We start from the raw sequence: 12,809 nt of genomic DNA, 5'->3' as shown, positions 1-12,809 counted from the left end.
TGCATCCTTGTATGTCCCAATCCACTTCTCCATGATGGGACTATTCAGAATGTATTCACCTTTTGGCATAATGCTTCATCCAGTCTTTGTTTCCTTCCTTTTCCTTGTGACACATTAGTGATTAGTCTGTCATCCTCCTCATTGCTCCACCATTGTGGCATGGAAGGATCTATGCGAGAGATGTTTTGAGATATACACAAGAGACTCTTGCATCAACCATCTCTCTACCATGCTTGCTTCTGGCCTTACTCTTTGTCTCACAAAGTCATCTAGGTTTTCATGAACCTTTCAAAGAAAAACATCCATCGAACATGAACAACATCACAAAGCACCACTTCATTAACCAAATGTACCATAAGATGCAATTGGCTAGTGAGAATTGTTCTAGGAAAGTTTTCCTTGATCATACACACTGCCCCAATAGCATTGAGACGAGCCATCTTAGGATATGTACCTACATACATAGCAATCATGTGTACTATTTATTATACATAACTTGTGATTGTATGAGAATACCAAATATTAAATATAACTTAGCTAGTGAATTGAAGAGAAGATTCATACCTCACTAAGTCCCCCTTTTTGTAAATAGTCTCTCTCATCTTCTTGTCTCCACAACTAACTATAGAAATTGAAAGGATAAAATATGTATAGAAAAAAATGGAAGTTAGTATATGAGCCTACAAATTATGTACCATAAAGAGAAAATGAATAAGCAAATATTTATATACCTGTAATTTCTTGTACCAATCATGTGTCTTGAGGCTATATAATTGTACCTCTGTTTTCTTTTTTGTCTTTGTGATGAAGGCACCCTTCAATGAATGCATTACTCCCATTGGTTTACGAAAAGAGGCAATCAAACTTTTCACCTTATTGTGCTCCTTCTTTGTTTATCTATTCTCACTTCCCCGGTTGACTCTAAGGTGTAAAGCTACACGTTTGTGCTACCCCCTAGACACTATCTAAAAGAGAAAAAAGGGTTTCCAAAAAAATTGCATCACCATATTGTTGCCAAGTTTGGGAAGATATTATGGTTATTCTCAAATATATTACTAGTAAGATCATTTTGTTTACGCCTTTGCTCTAGTAAAGAAACTTGCATAGATTATTGAAAGATTGGATGTATTAGTGTCACCTTGATAATGGTAAGCAGGATGGTAAAGATTATTAAATATGGAAGTTCAAAATGAAAAAATTTGATGTATCCTTGGGATATCACCATAATTCTAGTTGCCGTTCCTGTTGAAGAAGGACGAGGTTTGCACAGGCAACCAGTCGAAGACGCTGCTGCACATGGCGGCATGTAAGCTGGTTGCTGTGTGTAGAGAATTCTGCGCATGCTGATCATGCAGTTCCGGCAGCTCCTTCACACTCCCTGGATGGAGCATTTTGATGGAGATCTACTGCCACGGCTGAACTCGCCTATCAACTTCTTGCCAGTGCAGATTATCGCGGATTTAGGAACTCCCAAACGTAGCAATCAGAGAGACACCTTCTCCTTTTCATTGTATGTGCCAAATGGAGGAGGAGAGAGAGAGAGAGATTCTATTTGCTCAACTTTTTTCCATGACACATGGACCTCTCCAATTCTCGCCACCTGCACAGCTCCGTTTTTCAAGTTTTTTTTTCCCGCCTCTTTGCTGCTTGCCATTAAGAATACAACTCTTCGACCCATGAGAACCGACGGTACTTTGCCTTTTTTCCCTCATTTTTATAATTCACTCACTCGGCTTACCTTAATGATGGTGCTATATAGCTTAGCCATCATAGAACTAACCATTATGACGTGGTAATTGGTGACCAGCTAGTTACATTCACCTCTAAGATTAGGCTTGATCCAAGTTTCTTAACAGTCTGAAGGCAACCCATCCTATCCATACTACTTGTTCATGCACGCCTCTTGTCACATGGTGGACTCTTCAACCTTGACTCACATGGTGACGTCGAAGAAGCGTGAGTTTTTTTTTTTGAATTTCCTACGAAGCATGATACCACTGTCAAACCCCGCCGGATCACCTCGTAGAACGCTCCTGGTACAAGGCTCGAAACTGCAAACAAACCAAACAAACATTAAGGGGGTACATGCCTGACCCACCTCCCAACCTTGATAGCCGTGGGCAAGCCCACAAGTTCTGGCTGTCCCGCGCGGGGTCGAGTACTAGTATTGCTTATTTATCATGTGTAGGCATATCCATTCCCATGCATGAATTCTTGTCCACTTAATCAATCTAAAGAAATCTCTCATTGGCCCAGACTTAGTCTGACACTGTGTCACATAACCAGGCATGATTGCATCATGTGCATGCATATGGCAACCCTCTATTGTCATAAGTAGAGCATCAGTATGCATGCAGAGATGTTTGGCATATTCCTTTATGAAATAATCCACATCATTATCTTATTTGGCATATTCAAGTATATGTTCCTCTATGAAATCCACATCATTATCTTATTTGTGCCCTAATAATTGTCTCCATTCCTTCTTGGGTTGTTTGGTGAATATGTCCACTTTCTACCATTCTAGATATATGCAAAAAGCATCTTTTGCTCGCACCTACTTTTGCACATTCACTTTTCTCCCTCAAGCCAAGGAAGGGAGTAGGGAAGGTAGACCCCTTGTTGCAATTATTGTTGCGGCTCTCCATGCAAACACCTAATGCCCACAAGTTTTTTTTTTTTTTGCTAAATGTCTTTCTCAATTTTGGTTCCTTAAAGTTTCATAATCAGCATAACAAACCAATCATCACAAACCTTGTCATTTTAAAGTTTCGTAAAGATCATAGAAAATCAATCAATGATCACAAACCTTGTTATTTTAATTTGATCATCCTAGTCAAAGACATTTACTTTTGCTAAATCCTTTTCAAAAAATATAAGTAAAAATTTCCTTTGTCTTTGATATAAAACATGAATCTTTATTATTTTAAAAGATTCTATGAAGACATAACTATATACATTAATTTGATAAATGAAACAATCACAAAAGAGACATATCTTATGCTCATCGTCGTAACTTGAACTCTATCATTGATTTTAAAAGAGTTATAGCAAACAATATTCATGATTACATAGAATTTGGCATGTGAAGCCGCTTTCTTAAGACTAAAAAAAGGATTACAATTATAAACTAGAGATCCCATGAATATTTAATGTAGCCAATCCAATTGACATGCTATCATATGTATTAAGTGTCTCCCTAGCACTAACCCCTTTGGGCATGTTCTGGTCGATGTAAAAACTCATAATCAAGGTGAACAAATGCTCTTTCAATCTCTGGTAAACATTCAAGCTTATTTTGTAAGCTCTCACCAATATCATGTGCATCATTTAATGGCATCTCACCTGGCAAAACAATGTCCACCTCCGCAAAGTAATATCCTCCAAACTTGTAAGCTTTTATTGTATCAATATGTTTGATAGCTTTGTGATGATTCCAACACAAGTATGTTATTTTTTGTAAAAAATGAGGTGGTGCTGTCTCTCCTACTAGAGAAGATACATTTTCGAGCACAGTATGACTCCAGTTCCATATTGTGTATATTGCCAACTGCTCAAGCACAAATAATGATTGTTATTATAAATGGATAATTATGCATAAGCATAATCAATGATTAATCTATTTTCACATGAAAAGTGATCCTTTTACTAAAAAGGATAATATGACATTTCTAATGTATAAGAAATAACTTTATCATTTTATTTCCATAATGATTATCGTTCTAATAAGTTGATGTTTGCAATAATGGTGGTGATAATAGAAGAAATGACATGATAAAACTGTGAGAATAATAGTACTATGAAATGATGCTTGATAGAAGAGCATTATTAATCATGATGCAACGATGGCGAGAATAAGTGTGGTACCTAGGATAGTGATGTGGTTTGGTGATTTTGCCTACACCTATGATATAATATAATCATATTCTTTTTCCACATTCCAATCCAATTTCCTCAACTCTGAGTATAAGGCTTTGACTGAACTTGGAAGGTAAAATGGAAAGCTGGAACCTGGAGAAAGAGATGAAAGCTCATATGGGAGTCCAATTTGCCCTTGAAGTTTTAGGCCTTTTTGTGAAAAGTATGTCTAGTGGCTTTACCAGTTGGTTCCAAGCTTATACAAAGGAATTTTACTTCACGTTGCTATCCAAGGTGTAGGACAACCTTGGAAGATGGGAGACATCTCTTCTGGGGGTGCCCAGCCACCATCAGGGGATTTTGGGTGAAGATAGAGAAATGGGTGGCTAGATCTTTGGGGGTTTAGGGATTGTGGGGGGATTGGGTTTTGGGAAAGGGGATAGAACCTAATGAGATTACTAACTACTTATTTAATATTATTAGATATGGTTGCCTCCCTTTAGGAGATCTAGATTTCTAGAAATAACTTAATATTTTATAGGGGTAGGGAAACTAGGTTGAATAGCATTGAAGTGATGTATAATTGTGTTTATCTCTGTAAATCTATATATTATGCTAACCAATTGAATGATGCTAGCACACTTCAGGCAATTTATTCTCTATGCAATGGAATCAGATGATTTTCTCTATAGCAAAACTTGGTACATACTAGGAAGCCCTAACCAAAAGTTTGTATGCATGAATTCATTATCAAGGAGGTAAATACCAGGCTGCCGAAATTTGGACCCAAGACCAAGAGGTGGTACCTAAAGGTGAAGCACCCTATATATACATTTGTGGCATTCATAGAAAATCCAGTGGACACTAGACCTATGGTGAAGGTGTGAGCTGGTAAAAGTGTCTTGGAAAAGCTTCCACCTAAAGGCTTTACTATACTGAATCTATGATGGTAGCTTGTATGCAACTTGGTTATTATGTTTCTTGGAGCCAATCTTCCTTTGTTTGGGAAGATGAAAGATGGAACCTCCTTTGCAAACTACTGAATTCTAATAAGAGGGAATTGGAGCAGATAGGGGCCTTAGGAAAGTGATAAAAGGCTAGACATTTTGGGAATAAGGAGTAAGCCCAGGTGGGCTGCCTAATATTGTAAGTAAGAAGCTGGATGTAATTAGTGGCAACACCTAATATATATTAAATATTCCCCCCCCCCAAAAAAAAAATCATATTCTTAAAATGGGTAGTTGTACTTGAGTAATGTTACAAATTCTTGCTGTGTCTATATTTTTGTTATTGTTGATAATCATGTATGGTATAACAAAAGAATTAGTCTTATTTATTATGACAACATCAACTGTATTAGCAATACTTATAATAGCCTTAGCAGTGTCAAAAATATTAGTGGTTGCTATAAGTACCACTTATAAGAATAATCACATATGTATAACTACTAGTAATGGTAGCTTTAAGTTATAAGCCTAAACTAAACTTGAACTTCTAAGATTTGTTTTTGGTTTAATGTGATTTTGAGTATGTAGTAACATACCACTATGGCACCAACAGGATCTATCCACCAGTAAAATTTTGCTGCCAATATTGCAGCTAATAGTCCAATCGAATTTGTGATTACGTCAAATAAATGATCTTTTGCATAAGCTTGCACAATGTCATTCTTCAAGGTTTTACATAGTAGCATAAGGTTGAACTTTACAAAAGTAACAAAAAGCATCACTCCAATTACCCAAAATTTGTTTGTGCCTTGTAATGCCAATTGACTACTCTGTTAAAAAAACGATGCCATATAAAGAGGTGAGTACAGAGCGTGAGAATTCTCTATTTTTTAAATATAGTAGATATATTTAAAAATAAAATTAAACATCATAAACTTTCTCATCGAAAAATCACACTTATATTCAAACATGTATTGTTAGGTAAAGAAAGTGTTTTCCACAAGCTTTAACTTTACATCTAAAATTTGCAAGAAAATATGTAATCATGGCTCACCCACACAAGTAGTCAACTTTTAATAGCATGCTCATAAGCATATGGGTGAAATGAAAAAAGTTTATGAGACTAAGTTTTTTGCATAACAAAAATCATGAGATCACCAATTTGTGATGTTTTAAATATCCAAAAATCAATTAACCATAAATAATTGTTTTAATTACAGTATCAACATCATCTAGAACTAATGCATGCTTTTTTTAAAATTAAATGTAGACTTCCAAAGTTTATGCTATACTAAAAAATATGTCTTAGGGGAAATGGGTATGAAACATTTACGTTATTGCAAAATGTGTTGCAATTGTTAGATAAAGATTCTTGGAAACTTATATACAATTTTGCATGTGGCAAAAACATCATAACTTCACGAATTAAGCATGACAACACACATATATAACGCTTTCACGTGTATGCATGCATCCACATGAAATCACATACTATGTGCCATGTTGCATGAACATGCACTTGCGTATGATTGTGCAAGTCTCACATGCACATGCACATGCATGCATGCACACACACACATGCTCTCTCTCTCTCTCTCTCTCTCTCTCTCTCTCTCTCTCTCTCATGCATGCATGCACATGCATGTGCACATGTACATGCAGACTCTCTCTCTCTCTCTCTCATGCATGCACATGCACGTGCACATGTACATGCACACACACATGTGTGTGCATACACACATACACACAACACACACACCTGCGCACCCCCCCCACATGGTACCTCTAATTGGGCATTCATCTTATATGGTATTTTTGCAAGAAATTCTATTTCTTCTACTTCTTGTTTATAGCTACAGTCTAGTTCTTCTACTTCTTGTTTATACCTGATCTAGTCCATTTATGAATAGACCATTATACGTAGGATTCATATAATACCTTGTTGTTTCTTATTGTATCTCTAATTTACAAAAAAATAGGAGGTTATTAATTTACATTATAAAACTCTTGACTACTATTAAGTTTCTCCTTGTTTAGGTAATTGTTTATCCAAAATGAGTTAACAATACAAATTTTGCTTACATTGATAAGCCTACAATATGAATCAACTTATCTTAGTTCTAAGAATGTTTTTTGTTGGATGGTTTTAGACAAGGTGGTGAGATGGTGCCCTTGGGTGATTATCTACCATGTTTTTCTTGGATGAGTTAGATGAGGTGGTGCCCTTGGGTCATGTTTTTCTCTTGGATGGGTTAGATGAGGTGGTGTCCTTGAATGGTGGTCTACATAATCCTAGTTCACCTATATGAAAGTATACATATTTTTAATACAAGTATATTATCACAAATCTAAAATAATTGTGCTTTCTATTAGGTATAAAACCATGTCGTCTTAAGATAAACATCATGGCTTTTTAAAAGCATAAGTACTATCTTTGATGATAATATGTATATGTAACACACACACACACACACACACACACACACACACATTTTTTTTAAGTTTTACAAAATACTCAAAGGGTTTATGAGATCAAGCCGTAGTACTAGTGTGTTAGTGTGCCATGATTAGGATAACAGTTAGAATATGGAAATATGGAAAACAAATGCTAGACAAAAAAGGGTTTCTATATATGTGATCTTGACAAATACAAATGACAATAATTTATGAGAGAGAGAGAGAGAGATGCATATAGTAGAGGCTAAAATCTAGTATATATTTAGCACTAGCTCTTCAATCACTAACCATTTAAAGCTAGACATCAAGTTCCTTAAATATGACAGACTAGCTATATATGAAATTGATGAGAGAATGAGAGATTTTAGTTAAAACAAAAATTTAGGCATACCTTGATAGTGCTATCATAGAAAAAGAAAATGTTTAATGCTTTAACTTATACTTGTAAGAATATCATGTGATTTACAAACATTCTTAGCTTGAGATTAGAGACTTAAAAGTTCATTTTAAAATAAAAAGTCCATGGAATCATCTATCAAAAGCATACTATTCAATAAAGAGTATCTAATCATGAGGAGCATGGGAATTACAAGAAATAATAAAAGTTGATAGCAAGTACAATAAAATAAATAATGGATGATTTTTCTTAAAGAGAGATCTCTACAAATGACCAAAGAAGTAAAAGCCTCACCAATAGAAAATGAGATAAGAACAAAACTTACTTGATTTTATCAATCCAAATTCTTCATATTTAAGCTGCTTACATATAATATCTTTTTTTATTTCTACAAGTGGTGCAACGTACAAGGGGTTGAAACAAGACGGAAAGTTCAAATGTAACCTGAGATATAAGTTGCCTCGTAGACTCGATTAATATTTGCATTCCTAGTGTTGCCATTACAGATGCGAACACTAATATGCCCTACATTAGAAAAACAAAAGCTCTATCACATATAATTTGCAAGTGATAAACCATTTAATACTTTATTGTGACTCAAAAACTTACCACTGGTTGCATCCGATTCTTGCCAATGGGATAGAGATAAGGGTTTGGCCTCCTCATGCTATAAGATGTGTACCATAAGATGAACCCAGAAAGCAAGTCCAATAACGAGTCTAATGTTGATGCAATTATCGCCAAAGAAACACTTTTTATAGAAATGAACACCTTGGCCGCAAAAAGAACCATGTTTGCATAATTGGAAATACGTATTGCAAGTAACTCCCTGTTGGTTGTGGCAACTTGGTCCAAATGATTTGGCTATGCAATTAAAAAAAGCATGTCATAAATGAAGGATAATCCATTAGATTACTTAGAATAAAGTGCTCAATTAGAATTAAGGTACCACCATTAATCTTCACAGGATCTAAAACTCATCATTTGTTTTTTAAACTACTACCATAAAGCTTAGAGAAGACAGAAGAGGCTACTTACTTGTGCAAATAAAGTACCAGGGTCTATTTCGAACAATCCATCTAAGCCACTCATTTCTTTAAGGATCTCATTTTGTCTACTATAATAGTTATCCACACTTGCTTTTTTACCTATCACATTAGCATACGCGTGTTACTAGATATAGTATTTTAGATTTTACCAGACATATGCATTCTTATGCATATAAGATAAGGTACCTTGACAAACCGGTTTGAGACAATAAGAGGAGCCAAGGATCATGTCAATTGGATTTGGTGCATTAAGAGGTGTCACTCGAGTTTCATTACTGAGAACGAAGTCTCTTGCTCTAATCCGCCAATCCTTGCTCTCCTCTCCACCACCACCTTCACCTCCCCCCGCCTCACCAATGTCCATGTTGATTATTGTGCCACTATGTCCACTTTTACTGAAGCTCTCTGTTGGTATGGCATTAGTTGCTACACTAGATATGTCACCCCCACAAGGAGAAGAAAAACAAGGGGAGGAGTAGGAAGATTGTCCATGCACATTTGCATTAGTCACTACACTAGATATGTCACCCCCATAAGGAGATGAAAAAGAAGGGGAGGAATAGGAAGACTGATGCACATTGGTATTAGTTGGTACACTAGACATGTCGCCTCCACAAGGAGATGAAAATTAAGAGGAGAAGCAGGAAGACAATCCATCCATTATAGGGATTTCCTCATTCTACAACAATATATCCTTTCACATATATATTTATGAATGCACTTTTTTTTCCTAAGGATTGAGAGGAATCCATCACCTCAATGTTCACATTACTTTTGTTAAAAAATATAACCACCTATCATAGGTAATTGAACCTTGTCTTTGTCATTTTTTGCGTCACGAAATGTTTGTCCATGAGAATGTCTCATAAAAAACCTTATCCTCACTTTGCTTTATCACACATGTCACGGAAAACCCACTCACAAAGAATCATTGCCCCACTTCTATAAACTATTCATTGGTGGCATCTGCACACTTTTAACAGTCACACATACACTTATATATTTTGTATCAAGTTATTGATCTCCACGATGTGAATGTTGCAACCTTATAAAATTTTTGATTTTTTAAATGTTACGTGCATGAACAATCCCGCTCTATTCAAGAATCAAGGAAAACCCATCACCCCAACCCTTGGCAATACCTTCATCATGGCTATTATTGGGAATCTAGCCTTGTCTTCTTATTGTTGTCCACAAGAATGTTACATAAGCAATTTGCTTTTTTTAGCACGATAATGGAATGCCCACTCACAAAGAATCACTACCCACTTTCTTAAACTATACATTGATTGATGTATATATACATTCTGTAGCCCATGTCATAGTGGCTATATGGACATGGACATGAAGATAATTTGCAACCCAAACGTTTGGTATCCTTCACAAAAGGGCATCCCACCATGTGATCTTCTTCCCGCCTTAGTGGTGCAAATCTTGTAAATGAGCGTCTGCCTTTTGTGAAGCCACCTTTGGAATACAAAATGATATGGCTTAATAAAGGTTTGACCTTTTTTTATATTGTTTGCAACGTACAATTCTCTATGACATTTTTGGCATGGCCTCTTCCCCTCTCTCACCTTGCCCTTCAAATGTTGTCGAAGTCGCTTTTTTAAACATTATTTTTGGCTTTCCGGATTCCCTATTTTGTTATCTGTCAATCAAGGTAGGCTTTTTTCACTTGTTTTGCTTTAGAGACTGAGTGACAAAAGGGATATGACAAGTGGAATATCATTAGGCTTCGAATTATAAATTGACACGTGAATCCAATAAATATATATGCTTGGTATAGACATAATCCATTTAATTTAATAATTAAAAATCGGATGCAGCCCTGGCGCGACACGTCAGCAGCGTAAGAATTATAAGATTCCGGCGCGACTGTCAAAGTCGTCCGACGCCCATGACGGACGGACGGTAAGAGAGCTCTCTACTCTTTTTGTTACCTTGCCAGTCTCTTTCGTCTCTTAAAGCTGTCCACGGTCCATTTGCGTTGGGATATTTGTGAACCACGGTACAGGATTCTAGACAAATTGATCACATTAATGTGCTTGGGTGACATTGCAGGATGTAACGTACTAGGAGAATGCATTAATCCTGCTTGAGCGTAGATAATGAAGCACTCACAAAAGGGTTGCGGCAGCAGAATCTAGTTCAAATTCAGGATCTTCAATAGTGCATCATCTGCACAGATTCAAGCATGCCAGGCCTTGTTGTCATGAATAGAGGGCGCATCTTCTTCAATTTGACTACTTACAATAATTTGAGCTTCCTCTTTGAAAGCTGGAACAGTCGCTTGCATGCCTGCTGCTCGTTCTTGGACAGATGCTTTCATAGATACTTTATCACCTTCTCCAAATTGAATTTGATGTGCATGCAAGGCATTAATAAGTTCTCCTTGAGTTTGAAATACCCGATCTCTTGGTTCTGTTACTGTAAGCTGAGTTTGGCCACACAAATTATCGCACCTTACCTCTTTGGTGAGTTCTGATACAGACCTCCAATTGCCTGCAAGAATGGGTGCTTTTCTTTGCCTTCATATTTGCACTATTGATTTTGGCGGGTGTACTTTAAGCGATTCTGCTACGATGCAAATATGATCATATACATTATTTCACACAGTGGTCCTCCTGGATGCACCTAATATGCGCAAAACGCGCGCTTCATTAATAATGCCGGAACTGCTTCTATCAGAGAACATTTGCCGGCGTGTGGAGGCCCAGCACCGAATACGATGGCCGCCATCTTCATCAAATGTGTGAGGGGTGTAACGTGTGGAAATTCCTTTGTTATTGAAAGCTGACGGCTTCTGGCCTCTTTGAGCCTCAGGACTAAGTGCCACGGGGTAGACCCCGTCAGATGAAATCGGCAGCTCCGATTAGATGAAATTGGCGGCCGTGGAGCGATGGAGAAGTTGGCACGCAAATCGTGGCCATCGATACAAAAGTAAACTAGGGACTAATTAGTGTCACGGGGTAGACCCGTCAGATGAAATCGGCAGTTACGGTTAGATGAAATCGGCGGGTGTGGAGCGATAGAGAAGTTGGCACGCAAATCGTGACCGTTGATGCAAAAGTAAACTAGGGACAATAAACGAAGACCGGTGAACTGAGTATCGTCGGGAATAGCGTTGGAAAATGTGCTGAAGAAATAATTCTCAGTTGGTGATTATAGAAAGAATAAAGTGACATGCACAAACTTTTAGGTGGATATAGAAGGAATAATCAAAATTTGAAACTTGGAGAATTTTGGAATAAGAAGAGATTTTTAGGGAGAGGCCCTTCTTTGAAGTCTTGAGGTTGGTGTCCCAAAGTAAACTAGGTATCCAACGTGAACGCTACAAGTCAAGGTAAACTAGGGCAGCTCGTGATAAACTAGGTAGTAATGAACGTAGTAAACTAGGAAAAAAACTTGGGAATGAGTGCTCTATATAAAGTAAACTAGGAAGTAAACTAGGCCGGCCAGTAAAGTAGAAAAAACCTGGGAATGAGCGCTCTGTGTAAAGTAGAACAAGGTGAGTCACTTAAAATTCACATGGCCTTGTTCCAACCAAGAAGCATACAAATTTACCATCTGTAAAAGAAATAAATAACATGAGACTTGGGAGGTTTTCTAGAGATTCATGCTAACAGTTTAAGGTCTGTGTATGGGAGATGATGGAGTCTCCACAGAGATGTCCATGCACTTCTTATCATCTACACAATTCTCCTTGATCTGTCTTCGTCTCAAGTTTGGTTTTGAGGGTACGAGGGGACCAAGGATATCTAGACTCAAGATTTTTCTACAAAATAAGCTTCTTAAATGTCATTATGTAACACACTGAAGTCTGATAAGCGGACAAAGACTCATGGCAATCTACATACCGGTGTAAGGGACTCATTCACAATGTGTAGATCTTGGTGCTGAAGATCTTCGCACACATGATCATTATTCTGAAGTGAATCATCATCTTTCGTTGGCCTAGTTTTTTGTTTCTAAATTATGGGAAAACATATTAATTTATGTTAATGGTATAAACATAAATGGCCAGAAAATCACTCACATGTTTCTCATAGCCCTCAGCAATTATTTGTTGAATCGCTTGAAGCCGTTGATCATTGGATG

The 12,809-nt window shown here is 36.9% G+C and overlaps 1 protein-coding gene and 1 long non-coding RNA gene across 3 annotated transcripts; one reads left to right on the top strand and one right to left on the bottom strand.

The window, feature by feature from the left end:
* Positions 1-2,998: 2,998 nt before the first annotated feature.
* Positions 2,999-9,409, bottom strand: LOC147615070 (metal tolerance protein 11-like). Of its 2 annotated transcripts, XM_086779023.1 has the most exons (6): positions 8,895-9,409; positions 8,698-8,807; positions 8,269-8,523; positions 8,104-8,184; positions 5,402-5,635; positions 2,999-3,550 (listed from the first exon to the last, which is right to left on the bottom strand). In XM_086779023.1, the coding sequence occupies exons 1-6, from the start codon at positions 9,310-9,312 to the stop codon at positions 3,206-3,208; spliced, it is 1,443 nt and encodes a 480-aa protein (XP_086635149.1). In that variant the 5' UTR covers positions 9,313-9,409; the 3' UTR covers positions 2,999-3,205. The 2 variants fall into 2 exon arrangements, with proteins under 2 accessions (XP_086635149.1, XP_086635150.1); XM_086779024.1 differs by lacking the exon at positions 5,402-5,635.
* Positions 9,410-9,875: 466 nt separating this feature from the next.
* On the top strand, positions 9,876-10,912 carry LOC147615069 (uncharacterized). The gene is made up of 3 exons (XR_015262702.1): positions 9,876-10,208; positions 10,538-10,622; positions 10,773-10,912. It is a non-coding gene; the product is annotated as an uncharacterized LOC147615069 (long non-coding RNA).
* The last annotated feature ends 1,897 nt before the right edge of the window (positions 10,913-12,809 follow it).

Source organism: Cibotium barometz, chromosome 40 (assembly GCF_041138505.1).
Source record: "Cibotium barometz isolate CiBa-2024 chromosome 40, ASM4113850v1, whole genome shotgun sequence".
NCBI lineage: Eukaryota > Viridiplantae > Streptophyta > Polypodiopsida > Cyatheales > Cibotiaceae > Cibotium > Cibotium barometz.
Note: the sequence above shows the minus strand (reverse complement) of the source record. Positions and strands in the feature narration are given on the sequence as shown.

Excerpts from the sequence above, each read along its gene's own strand:
- LOC147615070 (XM_086779023.1), bottom strand. The coding sequence starts at position 9,312 with ATGTCTAGTGTACCAACTAATACCAATGTGCATCAGTCTTCCTATTCC. Across the intron at positions 8,808-8,894 it reads TCTCAAACCGGTTTGTCAAG|GTAAAAAAGCAAGTGTGGAT; the intron begins GTACCTTATCTT and ends CTAATGTGATAG. Across the intron at positions 8,524-8,697 it reads CTGGTACTTTATTTGCACAA|CCAAATCATTTGGACCAAGT; the intron begins GTAAGTAGCCTC and ends TTAATTGCATAG.